The sequence below is a fragment of the Perca fluviatilis genome, chromosome 14 (assembly GCF_010015445.1).
Source record: "Perca fluviatilis chromosome 14, GENO_Pfluv_1.0, whole genome shotgun sequence".
In the NCBI taxonomy this organism is placed as follows: domain Eukaryota; kingdom Metazoa; phylum Chordata; class Actinopteri; order Perciformes; family Percidae; genus Perca; species Perca fluviatilis.
Window position 1 is genome coordinate 4757445 of NC_053125.1, and position 27403 is coordinate 4784847.

A 27403-nucleotide genomic window follows, 5' to 3' on the forward strand; every position below is an offset into this window, starting at 1 on the left:
AGAGGGAGGAGACTTTATTGAAGAAAACCTGCTCCCGACCAGGTTAGGTTCACTCAGTTACCATGAGTCTGAGGTTAAGTTACCTTTCTTTCTGAAACGGGCTGGAGTAACCACTCCTCAGGTTTAAATAACCTCCCTTTCTGAAACAGAAAACCCAGAGTTTCCCTCATCTCAGGGTTAACAAACTCAGAGTTTTTACTAAACCTGCTTTCTGAAACGGACCCCTGATGTGTTTCACCTGTTCCTGAGTCCTCGTGTCACATGTTCCTTGTTTCACCTCGTTACCTCTTGTATTTAGTCTCTGTTTTGTCTTTGTCTAGTGTCAGATCATTGTTCTGTTTTGGATTGTGTGTGTGTAGTCAAACTTTTTGTCTCGGTGTTTCTTGTGATTCCTGTTTTTTGACTTCCAATTCATTTTGGACTACTTTTGCCCGCTGTATTCAGGACTCCTTTTGTTTGTATGGATTTTATGGTATTAACTCCTCAAGCTCACCACTGCCTGCTGTCTCTGCATTTGGGTCCGACATTCTCTGAATCTCATAACAATAAACTTTGAAGACAAATTTACTGATGAATTAACGAAAGTTATCATTTTCCTACAGGTCTGACCCGGAAGGAGAACCTTTGCCGATGGCAGTATTTTCCTACCGACGTCCACAGGAGGTGGAGGCTGCACCTGAGCCCGCCAACAGTAAGCATCATATTCCATTTTTTTTGTTTGATACTTGAAAGGTATTGCACAAAGGTTTTGATACAAATCTAATCCCATACAAACAATTTCATTAAGTACAGGAAAAAGCACATGTATATGTATATACTGTAGTGTCATTTGGTACTTTCAGTCGACTCATTATACTAACATTATACACTAATTATATCGTAAAATGTCTTCAAAATACAGACTTAATTTCCTTCATGTGGGTATTTAAGGAAGACCAGACTCTGTTGAAAAGTTGCTGATAATGTCTGTTTTAAGGGACCTCAGGTTTTCAGTGTGTGGGTACCTTTTCATTTTATTACATTTGAAAAGTGAATCCCTTGATAGGCCTGTAAGAGTTATTACATAATTTTTTTTTTTTACATACCATACATTTAACCACAATTAATTGCTACATTAGCTAAGGTCCAAAGAGGTATGACTGTTGATGGTAATTGTTAATTTTGTTCAGATATGCCAAATTGTAATTATATAAGTGATTATTGGTCAGACTGTTGAGCTAAAGCTATGCTTGTTGGTGGCACTTGACCCCATACACGTTCATAGCAACAAAAATGACGAGGCGATTTACAGTTAGAAACAGTTTTATGATAATAGAGAGGCGTGGTTTACTTCATAGGCTGTGTATTTATGTTATTACAATATATGGGTCACATAACAGTGATATAACCAAAAGATGTATCCTGGGATTCATTCAAAATTTTAATTTGTTTAAAAAAGTAATAAATAAGTAAATATCTTTAAATTTGACTGAAAGAGACAATTAATTTGTTAATTGCAATTATTTCTGAGAAAATTAATTGTACAGCAACATTTGGAATTGTTACAGCTCTATCCTTTGATTTCCTATTTGTTTCAGTGGGTGAGGGTGTGGTCCAGTTGTTGGAGGGGCTCAGCAGCAGGCTGCTGGACAGTCTTAAGGAGGTCTTGGTAGAGAGAAACCAGCTCACCCTGGGCAAGGAGCTTGGCAAAGGTCAGTTCATGATTCCTTATTACAAATAATCCTCTTTAAGCATTGCAGGACCATCGTTATGCAAACTGTCAATAGGGTGAATGATGCTGGAGATGTCTTGAACCCTTATACAGTACACCTGATTGGTTAAAGCAGCCTAGTTGACTTTCATGCAGGAGAACAGAGTTCATGTCTCTTCACAGTCCAGTAGTGAATGTTTCCTTTTAAAAACTAAACAAAAAAGTAACCATTATCTTTCCCAAAATGGAAGTGTAATTATTGCCTTATTTTTAAACCATACCTCAACCTTAGTTTATCTATCATAATTATGATTGTTGCCTAACCATACTGCACTTTCTATGCACAGATATTACGGAAAGTTCTAGAAACAAATTATTCTAAAAATGTTGGCATTGAACATATTGTGGTGTTTTGCACAATTTTTGAATGGCAACGTTCTGTTTACAGACAAGGTTCCATGCTAGACGGTCATCCATTTTTGCTTTCAATTAACAGACTCAAAAAAGAAAAAATGATGGACTTTCTGGCAACATTGTCAATTTACTCTTAAGAACTGAGTCTGAAATGATTTACCAATCACTGTTCACCAATGTTCAGTGTGTCTAGTGTGTGTTTAGTAGGACTACAATATCTCACAATGCATAATAACAGTGAACAAGGGACATTGCTAATCAAATCAGCTGCCATTATGTATGACCACCAGAATGACCTAAATACTAGGGGTGGGGGAAAAAAATCAATACAGTATAGTATCGCGATATTTTCCCTAAGAATCAGATCTCCACTATTTAAAAATGTTTCACCCCTGGGAGAAGAAGTGAGAGTGATAACATTTAGTCCTGCTTTTCTGTTCTACAGGAGAGTTTGGCTCAGTCTATGAAGGGGTCTTTACACCAGATGAAGGCTTGGACATCAAGGTGGCTGTGAAGACCATGAGAGGTGGGTTCTGATATCAAACCCTTTATCAGAACTCTACTTTACTCTGCTACTTCTAATTTTTGTAATTTTTCTCTGTCCCACGCATCTAGTTGGAATCCACAGCCAAGAAGACTTACATAACTTTTTGAGAGAGGCAGAGATCATGAAGAACTTTGATCATGAAAATGTGGTCAGACTACTCGGTAAGATATACTTATGCTGAACTCTCCGGTGTTTTCTATTGGACTATAATAACATGTATCTTAAAGGCAGGGTTGATAATGTTGAGAAGCTAGCAAAATTTGAAAGTAGCGTCTCCTCGGGGCTCCGTCTAACCCCTGCCCTCGGGGCACCGCCCACACACAGATGTGCACGAGCTCCGCTGCAGAGCGGAAGAAGGACCGCAATTTAAATTCAAGTCTCATTCACCGGTAAGCAGAAATTTGCTCTTTGCGCACCACTAGGTAGGGAGCAGAGGAAGAGAATTAGTCCTTTCGTGTTATCTCATTGGTTGCGCTTTAAAAAGTCAGCGGCATCCGAGGTCAACGTTGAAATAATTTGAACTTTGAGCAGAAATCCTGAGTGGTGTAACACACCAAAGGCAGCACTGCGCCTAGTTGGACGGCACGGCTCTTCCAATAGGAAAACAATGGCACAGCCAGCGCAGAACAGTTTTACTGCGGATCATGTGTAGGCGGCTTTAGCCTTAAACAGATCATAGTGTCACAGCTACTCTCTATGAAGGTAAATATGGTGCAAAACGTGAGAGCTTGTAGAATACAATGTGAGAACTTGCAGAACAAAATAATTTAACTTGTATGTTAAAATTTGCACTTGTAAAATAAAAATTTGCACTTGTAAAATAAAAATTTGCACTTGTAAAATAAAAATTTGCACTTGTAAAATAAAAATGTGCACTTGTAAAATAAAAATTTGCACTTGTAAAATAAAAATTTGCACTTGTAAAAATTATTCACATTTGAAGTCACAAAAAGAAAAAAAACATGAGAGCTTGTAAAAAAAATCTGAACTTGTAAATTGAAATTTGCACTTGTAGAAAAAATATTCACAAATGTGTAGATTGATATTTGCATGAACACAATGACAGCTGCAAACTTGTAATGCAACATTTACTCATGTACTTTTTTTTACTCAGGTTGATTTTCCATCACAACCACAACTCAGTGATTACAACCTCTCGGATCTGTCACTGTTGCGCTCTCGCATCACAAAGAGGCGATTCGCGTCGACTTTTGCAACACTTGTTGCGGATACATTTGGTGCAAAACTAATTTGTACCTGTGGACTTAGGCTGTGGAGCTCTGATCCAACAGAACGGGGAAAGCAGGGTTTCTATCGCCAGATGAGGGACAACTCTGTCCGGCTTATTTAGCTATGTCGCATGGAAGCCTGGTTAAATAGCAAGCTAGCGTTAGCTAACTAACCAACGCCTGATTCTAAATAAATACCTTTTAATTATCTTAACACTTTTAACAGTCAAACTGAAACACTGGCGGTGAGCTCCAGGTCCTGCAGCCGCGAGACGGACCGTCACCAGCGGGTATCGGCCAGCGGAGCAACATCGCTATTATTGCCAGAAAGCTGCGCCGCACTCGACCTGCAGTCGGAGCTCCAGCCGGACACAGAGAGCCCCGCACCCGGTAGCATCGGCACATCCCCGGCCATGACCACAGCTTGCTTTGCTGATGTTGTGCCTCACTGCCAATCATTGCACCCGCTTGGCAGCAACAATAGCTTCTGCAGAATTACATCCACCTCGCGGGCAGCAGCAATTATTTTTGCCGAATAATGCGTTCATCTCTTAACCCGCTACGTTGTGCCGGATTTGCACCCAGGTAGCAAGGAAATGATAGTCTGATAAAACATTGATGTCTCTAAACGTTGTAAAATTATAATCATCATTGATGAACATGACAAAGGAATGTATATAGCCTACATTTTAATTAAACAGTAGCTACTTTGCCTTATAAAATCATTATTTCCCCTTATGGATGGAAGTCTTGGCAGGGATGCAGAACTTGGCACGTGTTACCCGCTGATGACGGTCCGTCTGCGGCTGCAGGACCTGGAGCTCACCGCCAGTGTTTCAGTTTGACTGTTAAAGTGTTTAGATAACTAAAAGGTATTTATTTAGAAGCTGGTTAGTTAGCTAACGCTAGCTTGCTATTCCACCAACACTAGCGGTGAGCTGCTACCGGGTGCGGGGCTCTCCGTGTCCCGCTGGAGCTCCGACTGCAGGTCGAGGTCGGCAGCGAAGCTTTCTGGCAATAATAGCGATGTTGTTCGCTGGCCGATACCCGCTGGTGACGGTCCGTCTGCGGCGCAGGACCTGGAGCTCACCGCCAGTGTTTCAGTTTGACTGTTAAAAAGTGTTAAGATAATTAAAAGGTATTTATTTAGAATCAGGCTGGTTGGTTAGTTAGCTAACGCTAGCTTGCTATTTAACCAGGCTTCCATGCGACATAGCTAAATAAGCCGGACAGAGTTGTCCCTCATCTGGCGATAGAAACCCTGCTTTCCCCGTTCTGTTGGATCAGAGCTCCACAGCCTAAGTCCACAGGTACAAATTAGTTTTGCACCAAATGTATCGCAACAAGTGTTGCAAAAGTCGAGGCGCAGATTCCGCCTCTTTGTGATGCGAGAGCGCGCAACAGTGACAGATTCGAGAGGTTGTAATCACTGAGTTGTGGTTGTGATGGAAAATCAACCTGAGTAAAAAAAAAGTACATGAGTAAATGTTGCATTACAAGTTTGCAGCTGTCATTGTGTTCATGCAAATATCAATCTACACATTTGTGAATATTTTTTCTACAAGTGCAAATTTCAATTTACAAGTTCAGATTTTTTTTACAAGCTCTCATGTTTTTTTTCTTTTTGTGACTTCAAATGTGAATAATTTTTACAAGTGCAAATTTTTATTTTACAAGTGCACATTTTTATTTTACAAGTGCAAATTTTTATTTTACAAGTGCAAATTTTTATTTTACAAGTGCAAATTTTTATTTTACAAGTGCAAATTTTAACATACAAGTTAAATTATTTTGTTCTGCAAGTTCTCACATTGTATTCTACAAGCTCTCACGTTTTGCACCATATTTACCTTCATAACTCTCTGCCTTTGTCATATACTTTCCTGTCACTTCAGTCCCTGCCACTCCCTTCTGCCCCGCAGTAACCCCTGTGTTTATGCCATTCCACATCACTTGACCTCCCTCTGCCCACCTACACAATTGTTCCCACTTTCCCTTTTAGCCTTGCAATATACAGTATATCATATATATATAAATAATTTTATATATATATATATATATATATATATATATATATATATATATATATATATATATATATATATATATATATCTCTATCATTCCCCGCCAGATTGCCAAATTTGCTTGCTACTTAGCGTTCTAGCTTTCATTGCTGCCTGTCTGATCCCTGCCTGTTTAAACCGCTGCCTTCTTTTGGATTTCTGTCCTCTTTCCCTGATCCCTAACTACGTTGGGTTCTCTTACTACTTCTTTTACTAATACTTAGTATTGTCTGTTTCATGGCATGAGTAAAACTAAACTTTAACTTTACCTTCTATGTCTCTTAGCTTTTGGGTCCAAACATGGTTTTACTGAGCCCTTTACATATAGCAACCATGTAAGTGTGAATAATTCTACCACACATTCCACCACTCATATGGGTTTGGGTGACAATGGCAAAAGGCTAAGCAAGGAATCCCAAATGTCCATCTCCCAAGCAACACCTTCCAAATTTTTCGGAGAAACCTTTTCCTAGGCCAAATGGGATATGTAATCCCTCAATCTTAAATACTTGGAAAATCTCCACACGAGGTCCTGATCAGATGCCAGAACCACCCTTACTTGACTCCTTAGTGATATTCAGCTACTACACTGAGCTCCTGACGAATGTCTGAACCCCTCACCCTATAAGCCCAGTAACACTGCAAAGGAAACAAATCCAAAGCTTAGACTGTAGCAGAGGGTTAGAAAGTAGAATCAGCTGGTAATCAGATGACGGAAACGTTTCAGCAAGTTCCCCAAATCAACATATCTTTACAGTCAAGTGACAACGCCCTCTAACGGCCGTAGGTAGTAATTTGCAGCCGGCAAAATTAGATGCCACATACAATACACATTACAATATTAAGTTAACTGTTGACACAATACAGTAACATGAGCTATTTAAATTAGCTGGATACATGGCTAAACCTCATCTGCTCTTACCAGTGTATCGCCATGTGAACTTTGCCCACTGCAATCCCGCCAATCGGTCCCAAAACGTCCCAGTTAGAGAGGAAATGCCATAAACATATTTTTTGTAATTCTTCACAATCATTCCCCAAAAGAACCAAGCAGGCCTGTCTTATCGAGAGAGATTATCGAAATTTTCTTCAAAATCTGCCATTTTCAGCGTGTAGCTGGCTAGCTTGAAGGTTTGTGTTGTTTCCAGAAGTGAACAGAGTTTTAGACAACAAAGCGTGTGAGCCATGTGCCAGATGTCTGTATCCTGGAAATTCTTCCTTTGATCCAGAATATAGGTCGACAGTTATGCTCGGATCATGATGATGATCATATAATAACTTCTAAAGACTTAACCAAGTTATAAAGAAAGCTCAAACATTTAAAAGCTAAAACGGAACAGAAACAGAGACAGATTTGGGATAACTAAAGGAAATCTGACACAGTTTGTGCCTGGCTTTAGAGCAGGGTTCTTCAACGTTTTTTAAGCCAAGGACCCCTTAACTGAAAGAGAGATGGAACAGGGACCCCCTACAACATATTTTGTATAAAATGAAGTAGTATATTAAACTGGGCCCACAATAATGTGTAGGACGTCCTTAAACCTTTATACATACCTTTTTAGTGCATAGAATACTAAAATATTAAAAGTATAATTGTCGCCATGATTTTATAAATCATCTTTTAATGTTCCACACATGTGGCACAGTGAATCCTTATATACTGTATCTGTGGATGGCTACCTTAGTGACTACCTCACCTGTAGGCCAGAAAGCATATCATCAGTGGGGATTTATATATGTTAATATGTTGGATTCATGTTAAGACATTTCAAAATGTTGAAAAAACTTAACAATGTGGCCGTTTAGCTCAGTTGGTAGAGCAGGCTCACATATACAGAGGTTTGTTCCTAGACGCAGAAGGTTTGAATCCGACCTGTGACGGTTTTCCTGCATGTCCCCCTCCCCCCACCCCCCCTCCTCTCCCCTTTCATATCTCAGCTTTCCTATACAATAAAGGCTGAAATGCTCAAAAGATTTAAAAACAAACAAACTTAACAATTATTTGGAGGCTCCCCTGCAGTGCCTCTGAGGACCCTCTAGGGGTCCCGGACCCCCTGTTGAAGATCTCTGCTTTATAGGCAATGTAGTCTATATCCAAAACGTTCCACTTCCGGGATTACTCTTCTGGGAAACGTTTCGGCCCGGATATCCGTCACCTTCTGTTTTCTTTGTGTTGGAATTTAAAACTCTGGTCGATTTTTATGATAACTGCTCCTCAGATCTCTGCAGGGTAAATCCAGACAGCTAGCTAGACTATCTGTCCAATCTGAGTTTTCTGTAGCCCGAGGCTGTTTTGCGGAGGCACCGTTGCTCCGTCCGGCACCGTTGCTCCGTCCGGCACCATCCATGATGATTGTGATTGGTTTAAAGAAATGCCAACAAACCAGAGCGCGTTTTTCTCCCATCCCGGAATGCTGTGTGGACTAGCCAGACCCTCCTCCGCAACGCTGTGGAGGAGCAAGACTAGAGGCAATGTAAAGGTTTGATATTGTACCCACAGACTCAGTTTAGCCGTCTGTCCTCTATTGCAGCAGCAGCAACCTTGTGATGTGTGTGTGTGTGTGTGTGTGTGTGTGTGTGTGTGTTTTTGTCCTGCAGCGGTTACTTTACAGAGAGAGCAGGACTGTCCTCTGCCTGTTCCTCTGGTCATCCTGCCTTACATGAAACACGGAGACCTGCGCCGCTTCCTCGTTGCTACACGATATGGCGATATTCCTATGGTGAGATGCAGTCTGCACATGCATGTACATAAATGGGGCTAACTGCAACGTCAGCACATGCTGACATAGACCGATACACACAAGGACACTTTGACATTTGACTTCTGGAACCCATAGAAGATTGGTTTGAAAGTGGCTCGCTGCTTCATGATAAACAGCATAAAGAACAATTCCATTACTGTCTTGTTTTTGTAGCTTTTTGAGCACATTTTTGTTTCCCAGAAAGTAAAACCTTTTCATTTTGGTCCCTTTATAGTCTCCATAGCCCTCCAGACAAAATATCAATGTTTTACATATGGATTTCAGAAACAGAACCAGATTTAGACTGCAATTAATTGTTTAGACGTGCATTAACAGCAAAGATCTAAGACTAGCTAAAGAGTTAAATCCAGGGGCAGCTAGTTTGAGTTCTGCATGACATTTATGGCTGATCGGACAAAAAGAAAACAGTGCACCACAGTATATACTATGAGACCGTATTTTACAACTCTGTAAAGAGATCCTGCTGGCAATCATTTCATCCACTGTCTTGTGAGCTAAACAGTAGAATTTTATGTTTACATTACAAAGTGGTCTTGATCAGGAATGTGTGCTTGCGTGTATTTGTATTCATCAAAACTCGCCTCGCTGCGTGACGTTGAATTGTGCTGTGGCAAACGTTGAGCCAGGGTCAGCTGACTGCTTTTCTGTGCTGTAGCCATCTGTGTTGGAACACAAAATAAATGAGGAAGCGGTGTTTTCATCTCAGCTATTGCCTGTCTGTACACAGCCATAGTTTGTTTTTGCATATGTAATGGGGGATGCAATTAATATTGCAGCCTGTAGAGGTCCCTAGTGGGGCTTTAGACTGTGTGTCTCAGGCTCTGTCTGGGTGTCATGGTTTACCATTACCCTTCAGTAAGTTAAAAAAAAAACTATTTATTTTGTCAGTGAAACTGCGACAAAAGCATATTTGTTGTTGGATTTGTTTTAAAGAGACAAACAAGATGATTACTAAATAAAATAAAAAGAGGCCTTTGAATTGACCCCCCACTATGATTAAGTGTACTGCAATTAAAAACGAATATAAACAGAACAATAATATAGCTCTGGGAGCTTATTCCCCTGAGCCCTTATGTTTTTTTTTTGTCGCCCAGCAGTTTTCCTTGGACTAGGGTGGCACCTAAATCATGGTTGCAGCTGTCGCCGTGGTCCTGCTCCGCGCCCTGCTATGCCCTGCTATGCCCTGCTACGCTCTGCAGTGCCCTGCTATACCCTGCTACGTCCTGCTACATCCTGCTACACCCTGTAACGCCCTGCAGTGCCCTGCTACACCATGAACTACTACAACTACTATTTGTAGTAATAGTTCCATTATCTTTATTGTGACTATTATTGCCACTGTTCATCACACTCCCAACCGGCACCGTCAGACACCGCCTACCAAGAGCCTGGGTCCGTCCCAGGTTTCTCCCCAAAAGGAAGTTTTTTCTCGCCTCCTCCAAGAGCAAGCACTAAATGCTTACTCTTGGGGGAATTACTGGAATTGTTGGGTCTTTGTAAATTGTGGTGTAGTGTGGTCTAGACCTACTCTATCTATAAAGTGTCTTGAGATAACTCTTGTTATGATTTGATACTATAAATAAAATTGAATTGAAAGTGAATTAATATGGAAGACGGACAAAGGGACATGTGAATATTATAATGCAGCCTTATTCAACATGTACATGTACATTCTCAGTACATTTGTATTTTAGTGAACAGATGAGAACTACACCTGTAACCATAGTAACGTGTATCAAAGAACGTGTACGCTCTAGCTTCATAACGCCTATGAAACAGAAATCTAAAATTCATGTAGAAAATGAAACTGATAACACATAACTGTCCATTTTTTGTTGACCAGTGATCAAATAACAAAAATTTGACTTTTGTAAAAAAACAAAAAAAACATTCTATTTACACCGCCCACACCTCCATCACACAACATGCTTACATCTGTACGTGTGTATGTTCAAAAATGTAAATACATCACAGCATACACCTCTTCTCTGCCCCTTGTTGCAGTTCGTGCCCCATCAGAGTCTCCTGCGCTTCATGATTGACATTGCAGCGGGGATGGACTATCTGAGCTTGCAGGGCTTCCTACACAGAGACCTGGCTGCACGCAACTGCATGTGAGTCCATCAGAGGGAGACATTGAGAGGGGGGGGGGGGGGGCTTCAAATAAACGACTCCTTGTCCGTATATGACTGTGTCTCTGTCCTCAGCCATTGGTATTCAGCCATGGCTTGTATCCGGGAAGGAAGCTGCTTAAAATGTTAATAAAGCAGACCGAGGGCCTCAGTAGAGACGGTGTGTTTAGGGACAAAATATAGAAAAAAAACGTCAGAACTCTCATTTTGTTAATTGATCTGACTCCAGAGGGCATAGAGAGCCGAAGTCCCTCTCCTTCCGGTGAACCACAATGGGACCTTTTTTTTCGGGAACAATATGTACGGTAGTGAACGGGTAGAGCGATTAATCAGGGGGTGGTTTGCGGGGGATATGTGGGATTTCCCCCTTTCTGGTCTACATATCCCTGCCTCTGCTGAATTATTTTTTATCCCCGGTAACAAAATGTACCCCCCTCCTCAAAGTGATCATTGATACATGATTATTTTTCATTGAATATTGAAGTTCATAAATAAATGTTTTGGCATGGCTGGCTACCACTATCCATGGTATTGCAAGGGGGATTTAATTCATGCACGTTTTGTTTTGTTGTGCACGATCAAAAAACAATAGATTTCACACAAAACTAAGTGGTACTAGGAGAAACCTTGTCATATGTGTAATTCATGGCTCGGAGGAGGGACTTTGCCTTTCTATTGCCTTACTTGTGCTGATTATGCAAATGCTTCTTTTTCATCCACAGGCTTGGTGATGACCTTAGGGTGTGTGTGGCTGACTTCGGCCTGTCCAAGAAAATCTACAGCAACAATTATTATCGTCAGAAAGTAGCTATCCGTGTGCCAATCAAGTGGATGGCCATGGAGAGCCTGTCTGAGTCTGTCTACACCACCAAAAGTGATGTGGTGAGTTCAGTCTCCGTGGAACGACACCTTTTTTTTCGACAGTCGCATGATAATTATCTTTGAAAGCAGAGATTAGACTTTGATTTCTGGATTGTGATATTTACTGAACGTCTGAATTTGTACGTTGAGTGTGTGTAAAAAAAAAAAAAAGGGTGTTATTGTTTTATGCTTATGTGTTGTATTTTTGTAACTTATTCAGTTTTTTTAAAGAGCCCCTATGATGCTTTTTTCGATTTCCCCCATATTTTAGTGTATTATATAGTTTTTTGTGTATGTAATAGATGTATAAAGTACAAAAAAAACACATTTCACTCCAAAAAGAGCTTTCTATGCCACATACAGCTCTTTCTCAACTGCCTGAAAACAGCTTGCCCACATTCCTGTTTGACATTCCTCTATTAGTGATGTCACTGATTGAGAAAGCCAGCCCAGTTTTTCATACCTGCTGCCCATTGGTGCTGCCTGAGCAAGCACAGCCCGCCCAGTGGCTTGTTTGAACTTGGTTGACTAATCACAACAGAGAGGGCCAGCTGACCAATCAGAGCAGACTAGGCTTTTCAGGAAGGCGGGCCAAGAGCTCAGACAGAGGGCGTTTCTCAATCTGTGTTCTTTTATGGACTTGTGTTCTTGTGTCCCTGTGAAACGTCATCTTCTGTGGCCAAAGTACTGTCCCAATACACAAGTTCGCATTTCGCCAATAACAGTTAAAATTCCCGGAAATGTTCTTGACACGCCCATTTTACTGAGGATGCATTGATTGGTTATCTTGTATGAACTTGGCAGCACCCGTATCCCAACATTCATTTCGGCATTCAACGAGGGTTGGGTTTCCGGTACATAGACAGACCAACGACGGGACAATGCCGAAAAAAAGTGACAAATGTTTGGAAAAGTGACAGCACGTTGGGAAAAGTGACAGAAACGACGAAAAGAACTTCAAAAACACCAGAAGAAAACGTCATAGGCGCTGAAAAAAGCGTAAAAAAATTCATGAAAAAACGGACAAAACATCGGAAAAAGCTAGGAAAAAAAAAAACGTAAATAAAAACAACTTTGAAAAAAGCAACAAAACATTGAGAAGGGACAACAGAAGTGTTGTTTTCATGTACAACAACATCAAGGGTTAAATAAAAATTTAAAAAAATGACCTATACTTATTGATTTCCTGTCCCTGTCCTGTCAGTGGTCTTTCGGGGTGACCATGTGGGAGATTGTGTCCCGGGGGAGGACTCCCTATCCCGGGGTTCCCAACCACGAGCTCCTGGAGCTGCTGCTGACGGGACACAGGCTCAAACCCCCCGAGGACTGTGACCACAAACTGTGAGTTCCTGTGCTCCTTCAAGTGGTGTCTTTTCCTGGTTTTAAAGGCTGCCTAACAGTAAAGTGATGTCATTTTCTAAACTTTATTGATTATTATTTATCAAAGCGCACATTGTGTTAACATTTTGTGAAAGCACCAATAGTCAACCCTATCGCCGCAATATCAACATTGATGTATTTGGTCAAAAATATTGTGATATTTGATTTTTTTTCCATATGGCCCAGCTCTAATTAGGTGCATATTAGCAGTTCCCCACTTTTCAAAATCCCATTTGTGTCCCCTATTTTATGCAATAAAGAAAGTAAGACATATTTTTCTCCTACATAGTTTATAGTACTATTCTTTCTGGCATCATTTATCAGTATGGTCAACCTAATTATTTCCTGTTTTTTTTATCACCTTCGTCCCCTATGAATTTCTGGCAGAGGACCCTCCCTATGTATAGTTATATATAGCTCACCGTGCCTCCTCCCTCTTCTGTCTCCATCTCACCCCAAACACAGGTATGAGGTCATGCAGAGCTGCTGGGATGAGGAGCCGACCCGCAGGCCTGGCTTCGGGGAGCTGTGTGAGACACTGAAAGGTCTTCTGTCGGAGCTGCCAGTGCTGGAGGCCAGCCAGGAGGCCAGCTACATCAACCATGGCCTGGAGGTTGCCGCTGCCTCTGCCTCTCAGGATCCACAGACAGATTCTGGGGGGAGATGGGAAAATGTCTACCTGCCTACTCCTGTGGGTGCCACTGCCGCAGCAGCACCCAGGGATGACGATTTGGAAATAGATGATGGCTACCTTAAGTATATTACTGGCTCAGCAGTTAAGGGGGATACAAATCACTAACAAAAAGAAGTTACGTTTATGTATCAAAGTGGACCTCTCATGATATGTGGGTGAGGGAGAGGCAGAGATTGTGTGTGTGTGTGTGTGTGTGTGTGTGTGTGTGTGTGTGTGTGTGTGTGTGTGTGTGTGTGTGTGTGTGTGTGTGTGTGTGTGTGTGTGTGTGTGTGTGTGTGTGTGTGTGTGTGTGTGTAAAAACTGCGCAAAAGGCATTTCCAGGCTGGAAGAGGACAGCCATTGGTGGCAAAGGCTCCCCTCATCTCATTGACTATCATGGCTGCCCCCATATTAAATACTGAAATGATATATTGATTTATATAGAGTGAGAGACAATTTTATTTTGCACTTTTTTTTATTTTTGTATATTTGTATTGTATATCTGTTACTAGAAAATATCTGTTACTAGAAAATGTACACAAGTTTATAAAAGTCTATTTTATTACATTATTACAAAATCTGCCACAAAGTACACTGATTTTATGAAAAATTATAGAATTTGATCTAGCAAAACATAACACATTTGACATGATGGTAGAAATAAGAGTTTAACTCTTTACTTGTGATTTGAAATACTTGATGAAAATGAATATTTTGGCTTATTGATATTGAGTTGACCTGTGATAATTATGGCAATATAAATTGTGTTTATATCACCCAGCCCTAGCAGCTGCTTGAAAAAAGTTAAACTGTATATCCTTTTGTCTTCAGAGTGCAAGCTACTGTATGTAGTTGTTGTTGTTTTTTAACTACTTTATGATAAACTACAACTCCCAGCACCACTCTAATTCTCGATTCGTCCTGTTTCTGAGCAATGACACGTCAGCTCACGTCACTACCGCACCTGCGCAGCCATCTTGAGCCTTTAGCAAGCAACGGACAAGGCAGAAGAAAATAGGAGTGAAATACAACAGCCTAACCTGAGATAACAGGGATATGTCCGCTAGAATCAAGGATATATGAAACAATAAAGGTCGAATACAGTGGAACGACCACGGGACAGTAACGGAGACGGTAAAACAGCCATCTAAGTGCCTCGGATACCCGGACCTAACGTTCCAAGTCATCTTTTTTTTTTTTCTTTTTTTTTTTGCCGGAGCAGGAAGGAAGAGTCGAGTCGCCGACAGAAAAACACATCCACAGTGAAACCATGAATCCCGAATAGTGAGTTTAAACCTTACATTGTAAGGCGGCCACTGTCGTGTTAATTTATAAATCAGAATTATATGTTATGTGGTTTGTGATGTGACCTTATATAATAATGCATGCTAATTGCTCAGTCGATTAATGTATTATCAAACACCAGCTATAGCTGGCTCCCGTGAGCAGGGCGCGGACAGCTTCTTCTTTAATGTTTCAGTCTAGCGAACGGGTTTTCTTTAAACGTCAGCTGACAGTTTGCTCGTGCCTCACCGTGACGGCTGTGGCACGCGACCTTTTCACGGGACAAATACACGAACAATCCTGGAATGTAAAACTAGAGTCAAAACATTCATGGGGAATACGCTGCCATATACTTGTATCTAAAAACTAGTTATGGAAATGAATAGCTTTAGCTTGACGTTAACGTTACATGAAGTAATGAAGTAACATATGCGGGTTGCCTGTAACGTTAGCCTCTATAGCCTGCCCTGTTGTTTTTCATATGGAAACATATATATATATATATATATATATATATATATATATATATATATATATATATATATATATATATATATAACATAAGTTGCCGTCTTTATATGCACAGGTCCTACTGTAACGTCACATAACGTGACGTTGACATAATGCAGCTAATATTATGCCCCGCAACTCTAAATGTGCCATTAATGCAACCTATCGGTATCATTTCAGTTTTTAGAAATGGCTTCCCATTTACTAACATTAACGTAACAATGCTCACGAGCAGAGTGCACTATGGTAATCATTTGTAGATTTATTTTACTGCCATTAATATTACTAGCCTACTATTTGGCTAGGGCCGAATTAAAACGTGGTTATAACCACGTTTTACCAGGTCCTTATCTTGAATGCTGTCGTACCTGCTAGTATGTGTGTTAGCTTCTCTCCATTGCGTACCGTGTCGGGGCTAAATGAAACGGTAGGTAACATAGCAGATGTTCGACGGCTGATCTGCAGCAGCAGTCACCGAATAGGTCTGTCGGTTCTGAAACGTCTCGCGGTCGCAGCGGCTGTCCTGGAGCCGACAGCAGGAGCTTCCCTTTGAATCCCCATGGAACCCTGTCTAACTAGCTAAGCTAACACCTCCACACCCTTAGCAGACCGTCTTTATTTCCATGTCTGTTTTACATACACACACACACACACACACACACACACACACACACACACACACACACACACACACACACACACACACACACACACACACACACAGAGTGTGCCTCTCGTTAGATATGCTTTAATATTGCATACACTGTATCTTAAGTAGGCAGGGTAAGTGCCCTTGAGGGCAGGCTTTCCATCTTCAACGATTTGGTGCCACTTTTTATTAAGGCACCCCTTTATATCTAACAAATGGGCATATTAATGGTTACCAAATCTAATCACATTTTGGGTAGTCACGTCATAAAAAAAATCTATTTGACTGGTGTTTATCCTCCTCCAGCATGACACTTAAGTTAACCAGGAAACCCCCTTTTCCATTGGATCATTTGACCACATATCTTGTGTAAAAGACTGCAGACTACAATGGACTACAATCCAGTTCTCAACATCTTATAACCACTTGATAGGTTGTTTACCCCTTATTAATGACTAATTACCATAACTGCAGACCCTGTTGCCAAAACGCCTGTCATTGCTTAATATAAACGGTTACATTTTTTATTTTTACGCCAAAGGTCAGTGTTTAGGGTTGTCTGAACATGCCGATCAGGAGTTTTGCCTAAACGAAACACGGCTTAAAACGAATGCAACTACGATTAGAGATGGCTGATCAGAGAAAAAAACAGCCAGAGCATTTGGTGCCAGTCTTTAGTAGTTTTTGGTGTTCATACATCAGACCAGTTCAGTCAGTACACAGAAAGTATTGAGGTTTCATAATGACCTTCCTTGTACATGATACATCTCCTTTGACAGCCTTCCCCAGTGTGTTTTACATTAGTATTGAGCCTGCTTATTCACTCCTGGCTCCTGACAGAAATGTGTCTATTGAAAGTTGGCTTGAAATCTCTGGTCAGATTTCATACTATTTTATTTGTTCTTGTAAGGCTTTTGGATTCTACACAACAATTTACATTCCAGAAATTTGATTCTTTTGTTAAATGAAAAAGGGCGTTTTGTAGAAAAACCTGTTCATATTCCTCCAGAAAAAGCGACTGTTTTGTCTGTCTATCACCAAATCTCGCACAATTGAAAGGTTTAAAACGATACTCTGGCACTTATCTGGCAGTAAAAGCTGTTAACGTTGCCGCGATGACTATTGTTAGCTGGCAGGTTCAGTTTAACGGCCTCTTTCATATCGCACAGTTTAGGTGTATATATAAGGCTATGCACTTGGATTGCTTGTTGCAATAAATGACAACTGATTGACCCTCATCGTCAGTCCACATCAACACAAGCTATAGCCATGTAGAAATGTGAACTGGGCTGATTGCAACAGTGCTGTTGCATCCAGTGTTTGTGAGATATTGCCAGTTGATCGAGTGTCGGGCCGCGCTACACGACAGGTCTCAGTTTCCTATGACACAAGAATAGCAGTGGCATTGGGCAATTCTCTACAGCTGTTGTGCTGTGTGTCAAATTCATGTGATGTTGTTTTCCTCTCAGGGATTGGGTGGGGTGGAGGGTGGTGGATGTTGTTCCATCACTTTTGGCGAGAACCTGCTAGTAGAAGGAGTGGGTATCAAACCTCAACAGAAAGACCTTATATTCCTCAAAATAAGGCTTTGAAAAGTAGTGTTTAGGTATCAGCGCTGAGTTCAGGTATAGGCACTAAAATCCAAAAGTTTTAGGTGTTAGCAGACCAGCCCTAATCCTAGTACCGGATTAACCTGCCCAAGGGCCCCGGGCACAAGTCTGTGCCTGGCCCCAGTTAACACTCCCATTCCTCCCACTCTCTGTGCATTCTGTACAGTTTGTCTTATGTCAGAATGCTGCCTAACCCTAGAATTGCTTTATTATTGACCTGCAAACAGTAGTTGGACAAAAACTCTGACTTTATGTATGCACCATTCACCAAGGCAAATTCCACATAAGTCTAATTAATTGTGGTGATAAACCTGATTCTAAAATCTATACTCAAGGTCCCCTCACTACCTTTTTTTTCTGGAGCTTTCAACCACAACAACTAAACTGGTTGAAAGACATCCCTAATAAAAGCACAAAACTGAGAAGTGTCTTTTGAAACTAGGGATCCAGTGTGATGGATTAGCATCATGTTACCTTACATAAATGCCAATTGAATTAGCACAAACCAAATGGCACTCAGTAAGCCTGGAGCTTTGGGGTCGATATTGTATACTTCTCATATTGTATACTTCTCTTATTGTTTAATCATGTAAAAACACCCAAACCAACCATGAATGTATCTACTAATAAGTTGTGTGTGTGTGTGTGTGTGTGTGTGTGTGTGTGTGTGTGTGTGTGTGTGTGTGTGTGTGTGTGTGTGTGTGTGTGTGTGTGTGTGTGTGTGTGTGTGTGTGTGTGTGTGTGTGTGTGTGTGTGTGTGTGTGTGTGTGTGTGTGTGTGTGTGTGTGTGTGTGTGTGTGTGTGTTTCAAAGCCTGATAGATCTTCTCCCTCTGTGCCATAGAGCTCCATTGTTGTCACAACAATTAAAAACCCATCAGTGAGCCACACTGTTGCACTGGGTGACATGTTCCTTTATCACCATGAACACACACACTTCAGTTTATTTTGACTCGATACCGCATACACCATCCTGCTGCCCCAAACACTCACTAGAACACCAAATGTGGATTTATCCGCCGCTGAAAATAGTCCCAAACAAATGCACTATTTGTTCCAGTCTGAGTGATGTTTGCTAAAAACTACAGTGGCCAGTTGTTTTAGGAAATTACCTAGCATTTAAAAAAACAAACAAAAAAGGAAATTATATATCCGTGGTGTTTTTGAAGCATCTTCAGTAGGAACCAATAGGCTTGGGGGGGGGGGGGGGGAGAGCCTCAGCCACAGACGCAGAGTAGGGAAGACAGAAAGTATTTTGAGACAGACTAACATTTGTTGACAATAAGGGAAAAAGAGTTTTTTTTTATACTCCGCAACGTAAGGTGGTCTAAAATAATGTTCAGGTAGCTGTACTGACATTCAGGTGTCGTTATTGGTAAAGGTGTGTGTGTCAGCGCTTGTATCAGCTGTGATATTACATGCGGTAGGGTTAGAAATGGCCCGGTTCTAACCTGGGTTGTTTTTCTTTCAGTGACTATCTGTTCAAGCTCTTGCTCATTGGAGACTCTGGAGTAGGAAAGTCCTGTCTTCTGCTGCGCTTTGCTGTAAGTAGTTCTGTCACACCCTCTTAAACATGTTTTTTAAATTACTGTTGGCCTCGAAATGTCTCATTTCTGAGCGCAACCTTTGGTTTGTCCTCATTCTGCTGTTGGCTTGATCCCGTCCTGTTGTGTCTCTCTCTCTCTCTCTCTCTCTCTCTCTCTCTCTCTCTTTTTTTTTTTTTTTTTTTTTTTTTCTTCTCTCTCTCTCTCTCTCTCTCTCTCTCTCTCTCTCTCTCTCTCTCTCTCTCTCTCTCTCTCTCTCTCTCTCTCTCTCTCTGCAGGACGACACCTACACAGAGAGCTACATCAGCACCATCGGAGTGGACTTTAAGATCCGCACCATTGAGCTGGATGGCAAGACCATCAAACTGCAGATTGTGAGCACACACACTCACATACACACACCACTCTGTAACCCTCACCTGAGCTAGGGCTGAGATCCAACCATTGTTATCAAAACACACAGGAGGTGTGTGTCTGTGTGTTTATGTGTATGCATTCAGACCAAGCTGTAACTGGATCCTGTGTTTTGTTAGGGTATCAGGCTATGCCACCTCAAAAACATCCAGTTTGTTAAGCAGACATACAGCCGCTCTGCTCATACATATACACAGAAAATGAAAAGCACAGTGAGCAGTGGAGTTCTGTTCCTTTGCTTTTATAGATCACTTTAAACACACCTGGAGAGAAATGGAGTCACTGTAAATGTTCTTGTTGCAATTCGGCAGTCACTCAGCCCATTCACACACATAAACAACCGTAACAGTAACCTTGAGCTTCCCATCACCTAAACTTTTCATAACCTTGTGAGGCTTTGGTGCTAGGTTGTTCTTTGTGTTTTCACTGTATTCACAAACTGGTACGTTTCAGATATATGTCATTAACCAACTATACTATGTAACCCATCATGTATCACATACATCATTTTCATGAGCTGTTTGGTACGCGATTGAAGTACCGGACAACAATGGAAGAAGTGAAGCTGATATTGTTGTTAATTTCTTGGTCTGTCTAGTGAAATCTTTTGGTCTGTAACACCTCACTGCAACTCCCTCTGAATGGCTTCTTGTACGGCTGCTCGGTTATGGAAAAATCATATTCACGATTATTTTGGTCAATATTGAAATCCCAATTATTTAACATGATTACTCATTGTCTTTTGGAAAGATGTTTCAGTTATTGAACTTAAAAAACAGTAAAACAGTTGAACAAATCAACAGTGAAAACACCTTGAACTGTGAAAAACACTTTTGCCGTTTGAAAAAAAAAAAAATTCAGAACACAAGACAAAATAAGAGCTTATTTGCAAAATGTAATGTGCAAAATAATCTTTTTTTTTTTTCCAAATTCCCTAAATCGTGATCACGATTATAATTTTGATTAATTGCACAGCCCTAGCCTCTTGTCCATCAAGCGTTCTTTTGTTAGTTTAAAGTATTGGTTGACCTTCTCCTTACAGATGCAGGAGTAAAAGGGTCCGGGTTGTATTTGTTGTCGTCATTCTTGTTGTGACCTCACATGTGCTCGGCCAATCCTGTAAGACAGCACTGCCTCCAGCCCCTGAATGTACCCGGCACTGGGATTTAGTATCACTTCCTAAGCAGTGCTCCAATTTATTTCCAGGAACTTGCCTCCAAAGAGGGAGGACAACAGCGGAACAAAATCAGAACTCCTATGACAAAAGTCCCTTTCACACAGCCTGTTCAAGGCGCTGCTGTTGCTCCTTTAATTCCGCCTCGCCGTCTGTAGGAAAGTTAGGAAGACTGATTGGGGAGACAGAGTTGTTGTGCCTTTAGGCCGGCAGTGGAGGTAGTCACAGAGCCGTAACAGAGCTGAACTTTGACAACGGGACTGTAGTGATGCGCGTCTCGACCCACAGGTCAAAGTGGGGACAAAGCAGCGTTCCGAGTAGCCAAAGTTATTAATAACTTACGGAAACCTTGCATGCAATAGTCCATCTCTCTCTCTCTCTCTCTCTCTCTCTCTCTCTCTCTCTCTCTCTCTCTCTCTCTCTCTCGGGCAGGGGATGTGTTCTCTCTGTCCTCTCTCCTGACATGTGTGCTACTATAATGCATAAAGTTAGCGGTTTGGGGGTCTAGTTTGGTTGGTGGATTAACGGTGCGGATCGGCTCACACACGCTGTTGTTGCCTCTTTTGCTTCCGGAATTAGAGCTGCACAATATATATTTTTTATATCGTGATATCAACTGGCGCAATAAACACATCGCTCTAGGCTGCGACATATTGCTAAAGACTCTTAGAGATTAGGATCCCTACAGAGAGAGACCTTTTTGATAAAGAGTAAGATCCTTTTTTTTTTTTTTTAAGAAAAAAACATCCCCGAGATCACTATCGCAAACCCACCAGACTCCATGTAAACGAACAGTAATTTTATCATTATAAAACACACTTCATTTAAAATTGACAAACAAAATAAAACCATCAAAAGCCGTCTTGGTTCGTCTTTCCACTGCTCCAACAATCACCACTCTGGTTTGGTTGAAATAAACCCTTAATTCACCAATTTAACATGTAATAAATATACTGGCTCTATACACGCTAAAAGTATTGATAATTTTCATGGTGGGTTTGGCAATAGCGATCTCGAGGATCTTAGTCTTTTAATAAAAGGTCTATCTCTGTAGGGATCCTTTCCATAATGTTGTCAGACACTTAGAATAATAATCTGAGCCTGTCAGAGGCAAAACGGGCACTTTTAGTGGACGGAAATTGACGGTGCACATTTGCCCCATAGGAATACGTTGCAGCCCGTTTCACAGCTGCTGGTCACAGTGTTCTCGCTCAATACTGGACAAATTTCAAAGATTGTTGTTCACATCAGTCACTTACTGTACACACACAAATATAGGACAATAGGGTCCAGGTTAAAAATAAACAGAAGTTACCCTTTAAGTGGGACTTGGGACTCTGGCTTGGATAGCTTTCACTAAACTAAGTTTAGTTAATCAGATTGGGTTTGTGCTCCCATGAGTTCAAAGCAGGAAGTAGAGGAATGCTCACTTTCAATCATGGATAGCAGGACCAAACTACAATAGAATCCACTGTGTCCTTAACACAGGCACAGAAATAGAGCTGATGACACTGTTAGAATCTGGCATTCACTTCACAGTCAACTGCAGACTACATTAAAGCATATGCTTATTTATTTCTCCTCCATAAACACTTTAAATGAATAACGGTTCTTTTTTAATAAAAGCCAGTTTTTTTATATTTTCTGATTTGTTGTGGCCACCCCGAACAAAGGAAGGTCGCTTATAAGAACGTTGAGATTGGGCCTTTAGCTGTACTCTGTTAGCTTGTAAATGAATATGGTAAAGTCAGCATAATGTGCATTTACACATCACTAGTTTCATGACTCTGCTGCTCTGTATTTATTGTGTCTTCATCCACTAATTATTTCACCATTTCTTTTGCCTGCTACACAGAAATAAGCAGACTTGAATCAAAGTCAATGTAGCGTACTGTTTAAGCTTGCTTCAGGTCAAATACACTTTATTTGTTTATAGTGCATTCTACTTTCTACTGCTCTATTTCTCACGGCTCTATCCCCTACTGCTCCTTAAAGTCAAACACACATAGTGACACACATTGTGATAGGAGGCATTCATTCATTTATTCAGAGTCTTTATGGAATAGTATTTTTGTTGTGTGTTGATTTCTAATCGTTTCTCCCTTGCCGTTCTCAGTGGGACACCGCAGGCCAGGAGAGGTTTCGTACTATCACCTCCAGTTACTACCGCGGAGCCCATGGCATCATAGTTGTATATGACGTGACAGATCAGGTGGGTCAGCCCTCTGGACTTCTTCCTCAGAGTAGGAAATCAGTCCAATACTTTATTGCATTGCATTACTAGTTAGTTACCTCGCTGAGTAAGTTAAATTCAGTACTCAAAATGTTTTGAGGTTCAGTAACCAACACTGTTCCAGTTTGACATTGTGAATGTGAGGTTGCTCTGGCTTTTCACGGGAACATAATATTTAATTTGCACGGTACTTCTTCAAAATGTTTTCCAATAATTGGCTCCAAAACACCATTGTTTGATTAAACACAAAGCACACATCCAGTAGGCTACAGTTCTGTTCATCTGATGAACTGAAATCCATCGACAGGCAATCCCAAGTGTTTCTGCTCCCAGCATGACATATAGAGCTCATTAATGAGCACTATAGGTATTTGAATGCTTTTAGAAATCAATCAGCCTCAGAAACGAGCAGAGTTAAATCCCTAACAAGCTCAACAAGTAGTGAACATTAGAACCACTTGACAAATAGTATTCACTGCAGGGCTTCATTGAGTTTTAATAGATTGTGCAGGTGTTATGAATGATAAACTACAATTCCCTGTAACTGTATTGATCCCACTGCTCAGCCACAGTGCCGTTAAAAACCTGTAAAGTCCCGTTTGTCACGCTCGTTCTCTCGCCATTGCGCAGGAGTCCTATAACAACGTCAAGCAGTGGCTTCAGGAAATCGACCGCTACGCCAGTGAAAATGTCAACAAGCTTCTGGTGGGCAACAAGTGTGACCTGACCACTAAGAAAGTAGTGGACTACACAACAGCCAAGGTAAGGCTGCTCTTTGTGCATGCGGGTACATTAACATGTTAATTATTGGCCTGTATGAGGGAGGGATGCACTAATTCTTTTGATTAGCTTAAGGGGACCTCAATAAAGAAATATTCAATAAAGAACATTTAAAATAAAAGTTGGCGCCTGGGTAGCTCACCTGGTAGAGCGAGCGCCCATATACAGTTATACATTACATATACAGCTCAGTCCTCGATGCAGAGGCCGCAGGTTCAATTCCGACCTGCGGCCCTTTGCTGCTTGTCATTCCCCCTCTCTCTCCCCTTTCATGTCTAAGCAGACCTGTCACAAATAATGGCCTAAAAATGCCCCCAAAAAATCATCTTTAAAAAAAAAAAGTTGGTATTGAAATAATCAGCATGAACAAAAAAGCCTAAAGACAAAAAAAAAAATACATTGAGGGGATTGCAATTACATGGACTATAATGGCTTACATGTGTCAAACTTAAGGCTCACGTGCCAAATCCGGCCCTTTGCAAGCTTTGATCTGACCCGCATATCAATTTGGGTTCACAACGAAATTTTGGCCCGACTAGTTGTGCACCACACCAAAAAAGTCAGGAAACAGTTTTTCACACTGTAATTATCATTCACTGATCTTTCACACTAAAAGCCTACAAAACAAAAAGGAAGGATTATGCCCATTGCGCTGCTGGAAGTCTTTTAATTTGAAACACCTGAGCAGGAAGTATTATTTGTTATTATCAGCAAATCCAAATCTGTAAAAACCTAATGATAATAATTCAAATTAAAAACAGTATTTCTGTTAAAGATTGAAACTCTGGGCAGCAAAGTGGTGAGTGTGACATGGCTTTGTTGTTGTACTGATAGAGTTAGTGGTTACAGGTAAACAACTAATATAATTGGAATATTTGGATTTTGGCTACTCATAGCTGATATTAAGTATATTTATATTGAAACAATCTGTCAGTGTCAGATAAAAACTGAATAGGTTTGTATCTCCTAAAATTTTTCGGTTATTTCTGTCAGACTGGACAAGGAAGTAAGAGCATTTAGACCGTTAAGGGGCACTAAAAGCCAACAGGGTTTGTCCCAGGGCTGCAACTAACAAACTTGATATTTATTGATTGATTATTCGGTTAATTATTTTCTCAATTATTAGTGAAAGGTGGCAATCAAAATTTTGTAAACCCCACGCTGACATCTTGAAATGGCTTGCTTTGTCCGACCAACAGTCCAAACCCCAAAAAGAGTGTGGTCTACACCTGCTGTATGAAAAGTGCCCTGAGAACTTCTGTTACGATTTAACACTATAAAATACAATTGAATTGAATATAAAACAGAAACATTTTCTATTATTTATTCCAAATATCTGTGGTGTTCTTCTTTGGTAATTCAGGCATCAATGATCAACATGTTTAACTGCATGGGCTGCATCCTCCTTGGCTACTAGCAACTGCGGGGGGGGGGGGGGTGGTACGCGATCACGGAAGGCTTGTATCATGTGGACGCGCAGACAGTTTTGTTGTCATTACTTAGAATTCCTCATGGGGGAGACAGAAACTGCTGTAGCTTTACATTTCTACAGCCACTGTTAGGTCTCTGTATGCTTTGAGTTCCCACCATAAGTGTTCTGTTTTTTTTTTCTGGCAGGAGTTTGCCGACTCTTTGGCCATCCCCTTCCTGGAGACGAGCGCCAAGAACGCCACCAACGTAGAGCAGGCTTTCATGACCATGGCTGCAGAGATCAAGAAGCGCATGGGTCCCGGGGCCACAGCCGGCGGCGACAAGCCCAACTTAAAAATCGAGAGCACCCCCGTCCGGCAGTCTGGAGGGGGCTGCTGTTAAAAGACCCCGCCCCCGCCCCAACCGACCCACCACCCTGACCATCACCTCCACCACTTCCACCGAAATCTCCCTTTCTTCTCCTGCCGTGTTCCCTTCCGTCATCTCCGCCAATTCCACACACCCCACCGTTCCTCCATAACACCCTGTAACCCTCCCCGCTCCCCGACTCCCCTTCTATCAGCCTGCCTGGACATCTGGGGATGGTTGGCCGAACAGAGGAGTAAACTGTGAGAGTGTTAAGATCAGAAAACAGATTGAAACTTGGGGCCTGGACACCCATCAAACAGGTGGGAGAGCAAAGCAAGCAGTCTGTGAGGGAGGGACAGAAACAGACACCCAGACAGATAGAAAACAGATACGGGGAGGAAGATTGGTATTGATTTAGAGTGGAATGAAGGCAGTGGGAGATTTAGGTTTAGATACCGTGAGCTTATATCTACACACACACACACACACACACACACACACACACACACACACACACACTCAAACACAGTAGTAGGGTGGCAGAGGTTAAAGAGATTTAAGCCAAACACTTTTCTCCTCAGTCTGTGTCTGTCTTTGCTGATCTCCTTCTTAGGGCCACCCCTCCCCTCCAACTCACCCCAGCCCAGGCTTTTCATCCCTGGAATAATTTACCTACACACACACACACACACACACACACACACACACACACACACACACACACACACACGCGCAGGTGCATTGTGCCTGAGTCGCCCACTGTAGATGCTCCGTACACAGCAGGAAGTGTTCCTGAACAGTGACTCATCATTGCCATTTCTTGACGAGGATCCAGGGAAAGCCCATACGGCGTGCCACCTCTCCCTCCATCTGGCCTCTCCCTCAGCTCACACTCTCACAAGGTGTGTTCAGACAGGAAGCAAAGGGAATTTTTCTCGTTACGTCAATTACGTGAGTTTAACCCACACAGTTTGATCCGACTGGGCACATACCGGTTCTCCTCAGCTTCTGTCATGCTGCTCAATTGCCCGTTTGTATGCGCCGTCCATTAAAGGAAATACTAACCTCTGCCAGCAACGAGCAAATGACGACAACAGTACTTGGCAAATAGCCAATCAAATTGCAGCTTGGCCACAGGCAATCCGCCACACTTGGCATTCAATTTGTGACATCCCCTTTCATTGCCAAAGGCTTTAGGCATGTGTATTGCTGTTTTCTCCACCCGTTGAGCCAAGCCCATTTAAAACACCATATTAAAACTATTATATCAGCCACCGATTGTAGAATGTTACTTTTTTGTTGTTGTTGCTCTAGTTAAAACACAAAAGTACTCGAGCCATTCCATTGACTTTTTATGCAAAGCTCTAAAATTTGCCTCACGTTCTGTCTGAACACACCTTTTAAGGTACTGTACACGGACGACTGAAGTAGATGCTTGCTTTCACAACTCTTCACACACAGCCAATGGCTGCATAAAGTGAGCGTGATTGCCGGATTAAAGTTCCAGAAATTGTCAGATGCAGTTCCCCGCGAAGATGCACCACGGAAACGGGGTTTTTAGATGCTGTCAGTCCATCCGACAAGCATTTCATTTGAAGCATACCGAAGTGCAAAGCGATATTTATTTTGCATTCTCGCGAAAAAACAAGCTTAAGTAGCATAGTGAGCACTTGTGG

At 41.5% G+C, this 27403-nt stretch overlaps 2 protein-coding genes across 3 annotated transcripts in view; both read left to right on the forward strand.

Annotated features, from left to right (window-relative positions):
- The window catches only part of si:ch73-40a2.1 (tyrosine-protein kinase receptor TYRO3), a 28705-nt gene extending 14717 nt beyond the window's left edge, over positions 1–13988 (forward strand). For both annotated transcript variants that reach the window (XM_039821476.1, XM_039821477.1), the window contains exons 7-15: positions 603–691; positions 1578–1691; positions 2550–2630; positions 2720–2812; positions 8543–8664; positions 10711–10820; positions 11561–11720; positions 12904–13040; positions 13545–13988. In XM_039821476.1, the coding sequence (XP_039677410.1) occupies positions 603–691; positions 1578–1691; positions 2550–2630; positions 2720–2812; positions 8543–8664; positions 10711–10820; positions 11561–11720; positions 12904–13040; positions 13545–13878 (1240 nt within the window). In that variant the 3' untranslated portion in view covers positions 13879–13988. The remainder of the gene's footprint in view (positions 1–602; positions 692–1577; positions 1692–2549; positions 2631–2719; positions 2813–8542; positions 8665–10710; positions 10821–11560; positions 11721–12903; positions 13041–13544) is intronic.
- A 742-nt stretch (positions 13989–14730) lies between these two features.
- rab1ba (zRAB1B, member RAS oncogene family a) lies at positions 14731–27001 on the forward strand. Its single transcript, XM_039821478.1, has 6 exons — positions 14731–15036; positions 19275–19347; positions 19626–19721; positions 23052–23147; positions 23799–23930; positions 25566–27001. The coding sequence occupies exons 1-6, from the start codon at positions 15023–15025 to the stop codon at positions 25758–25760; spliced, it is 606 nt and encodes a 201-aa protein (XP_039677412.1). The 5' UTR covers positions 14731–15022; the 3' UTR covers positions 25761–27001.
- The last annotated feature ends 402 nt before the right edge of the window (positions 27002–27403 follow it).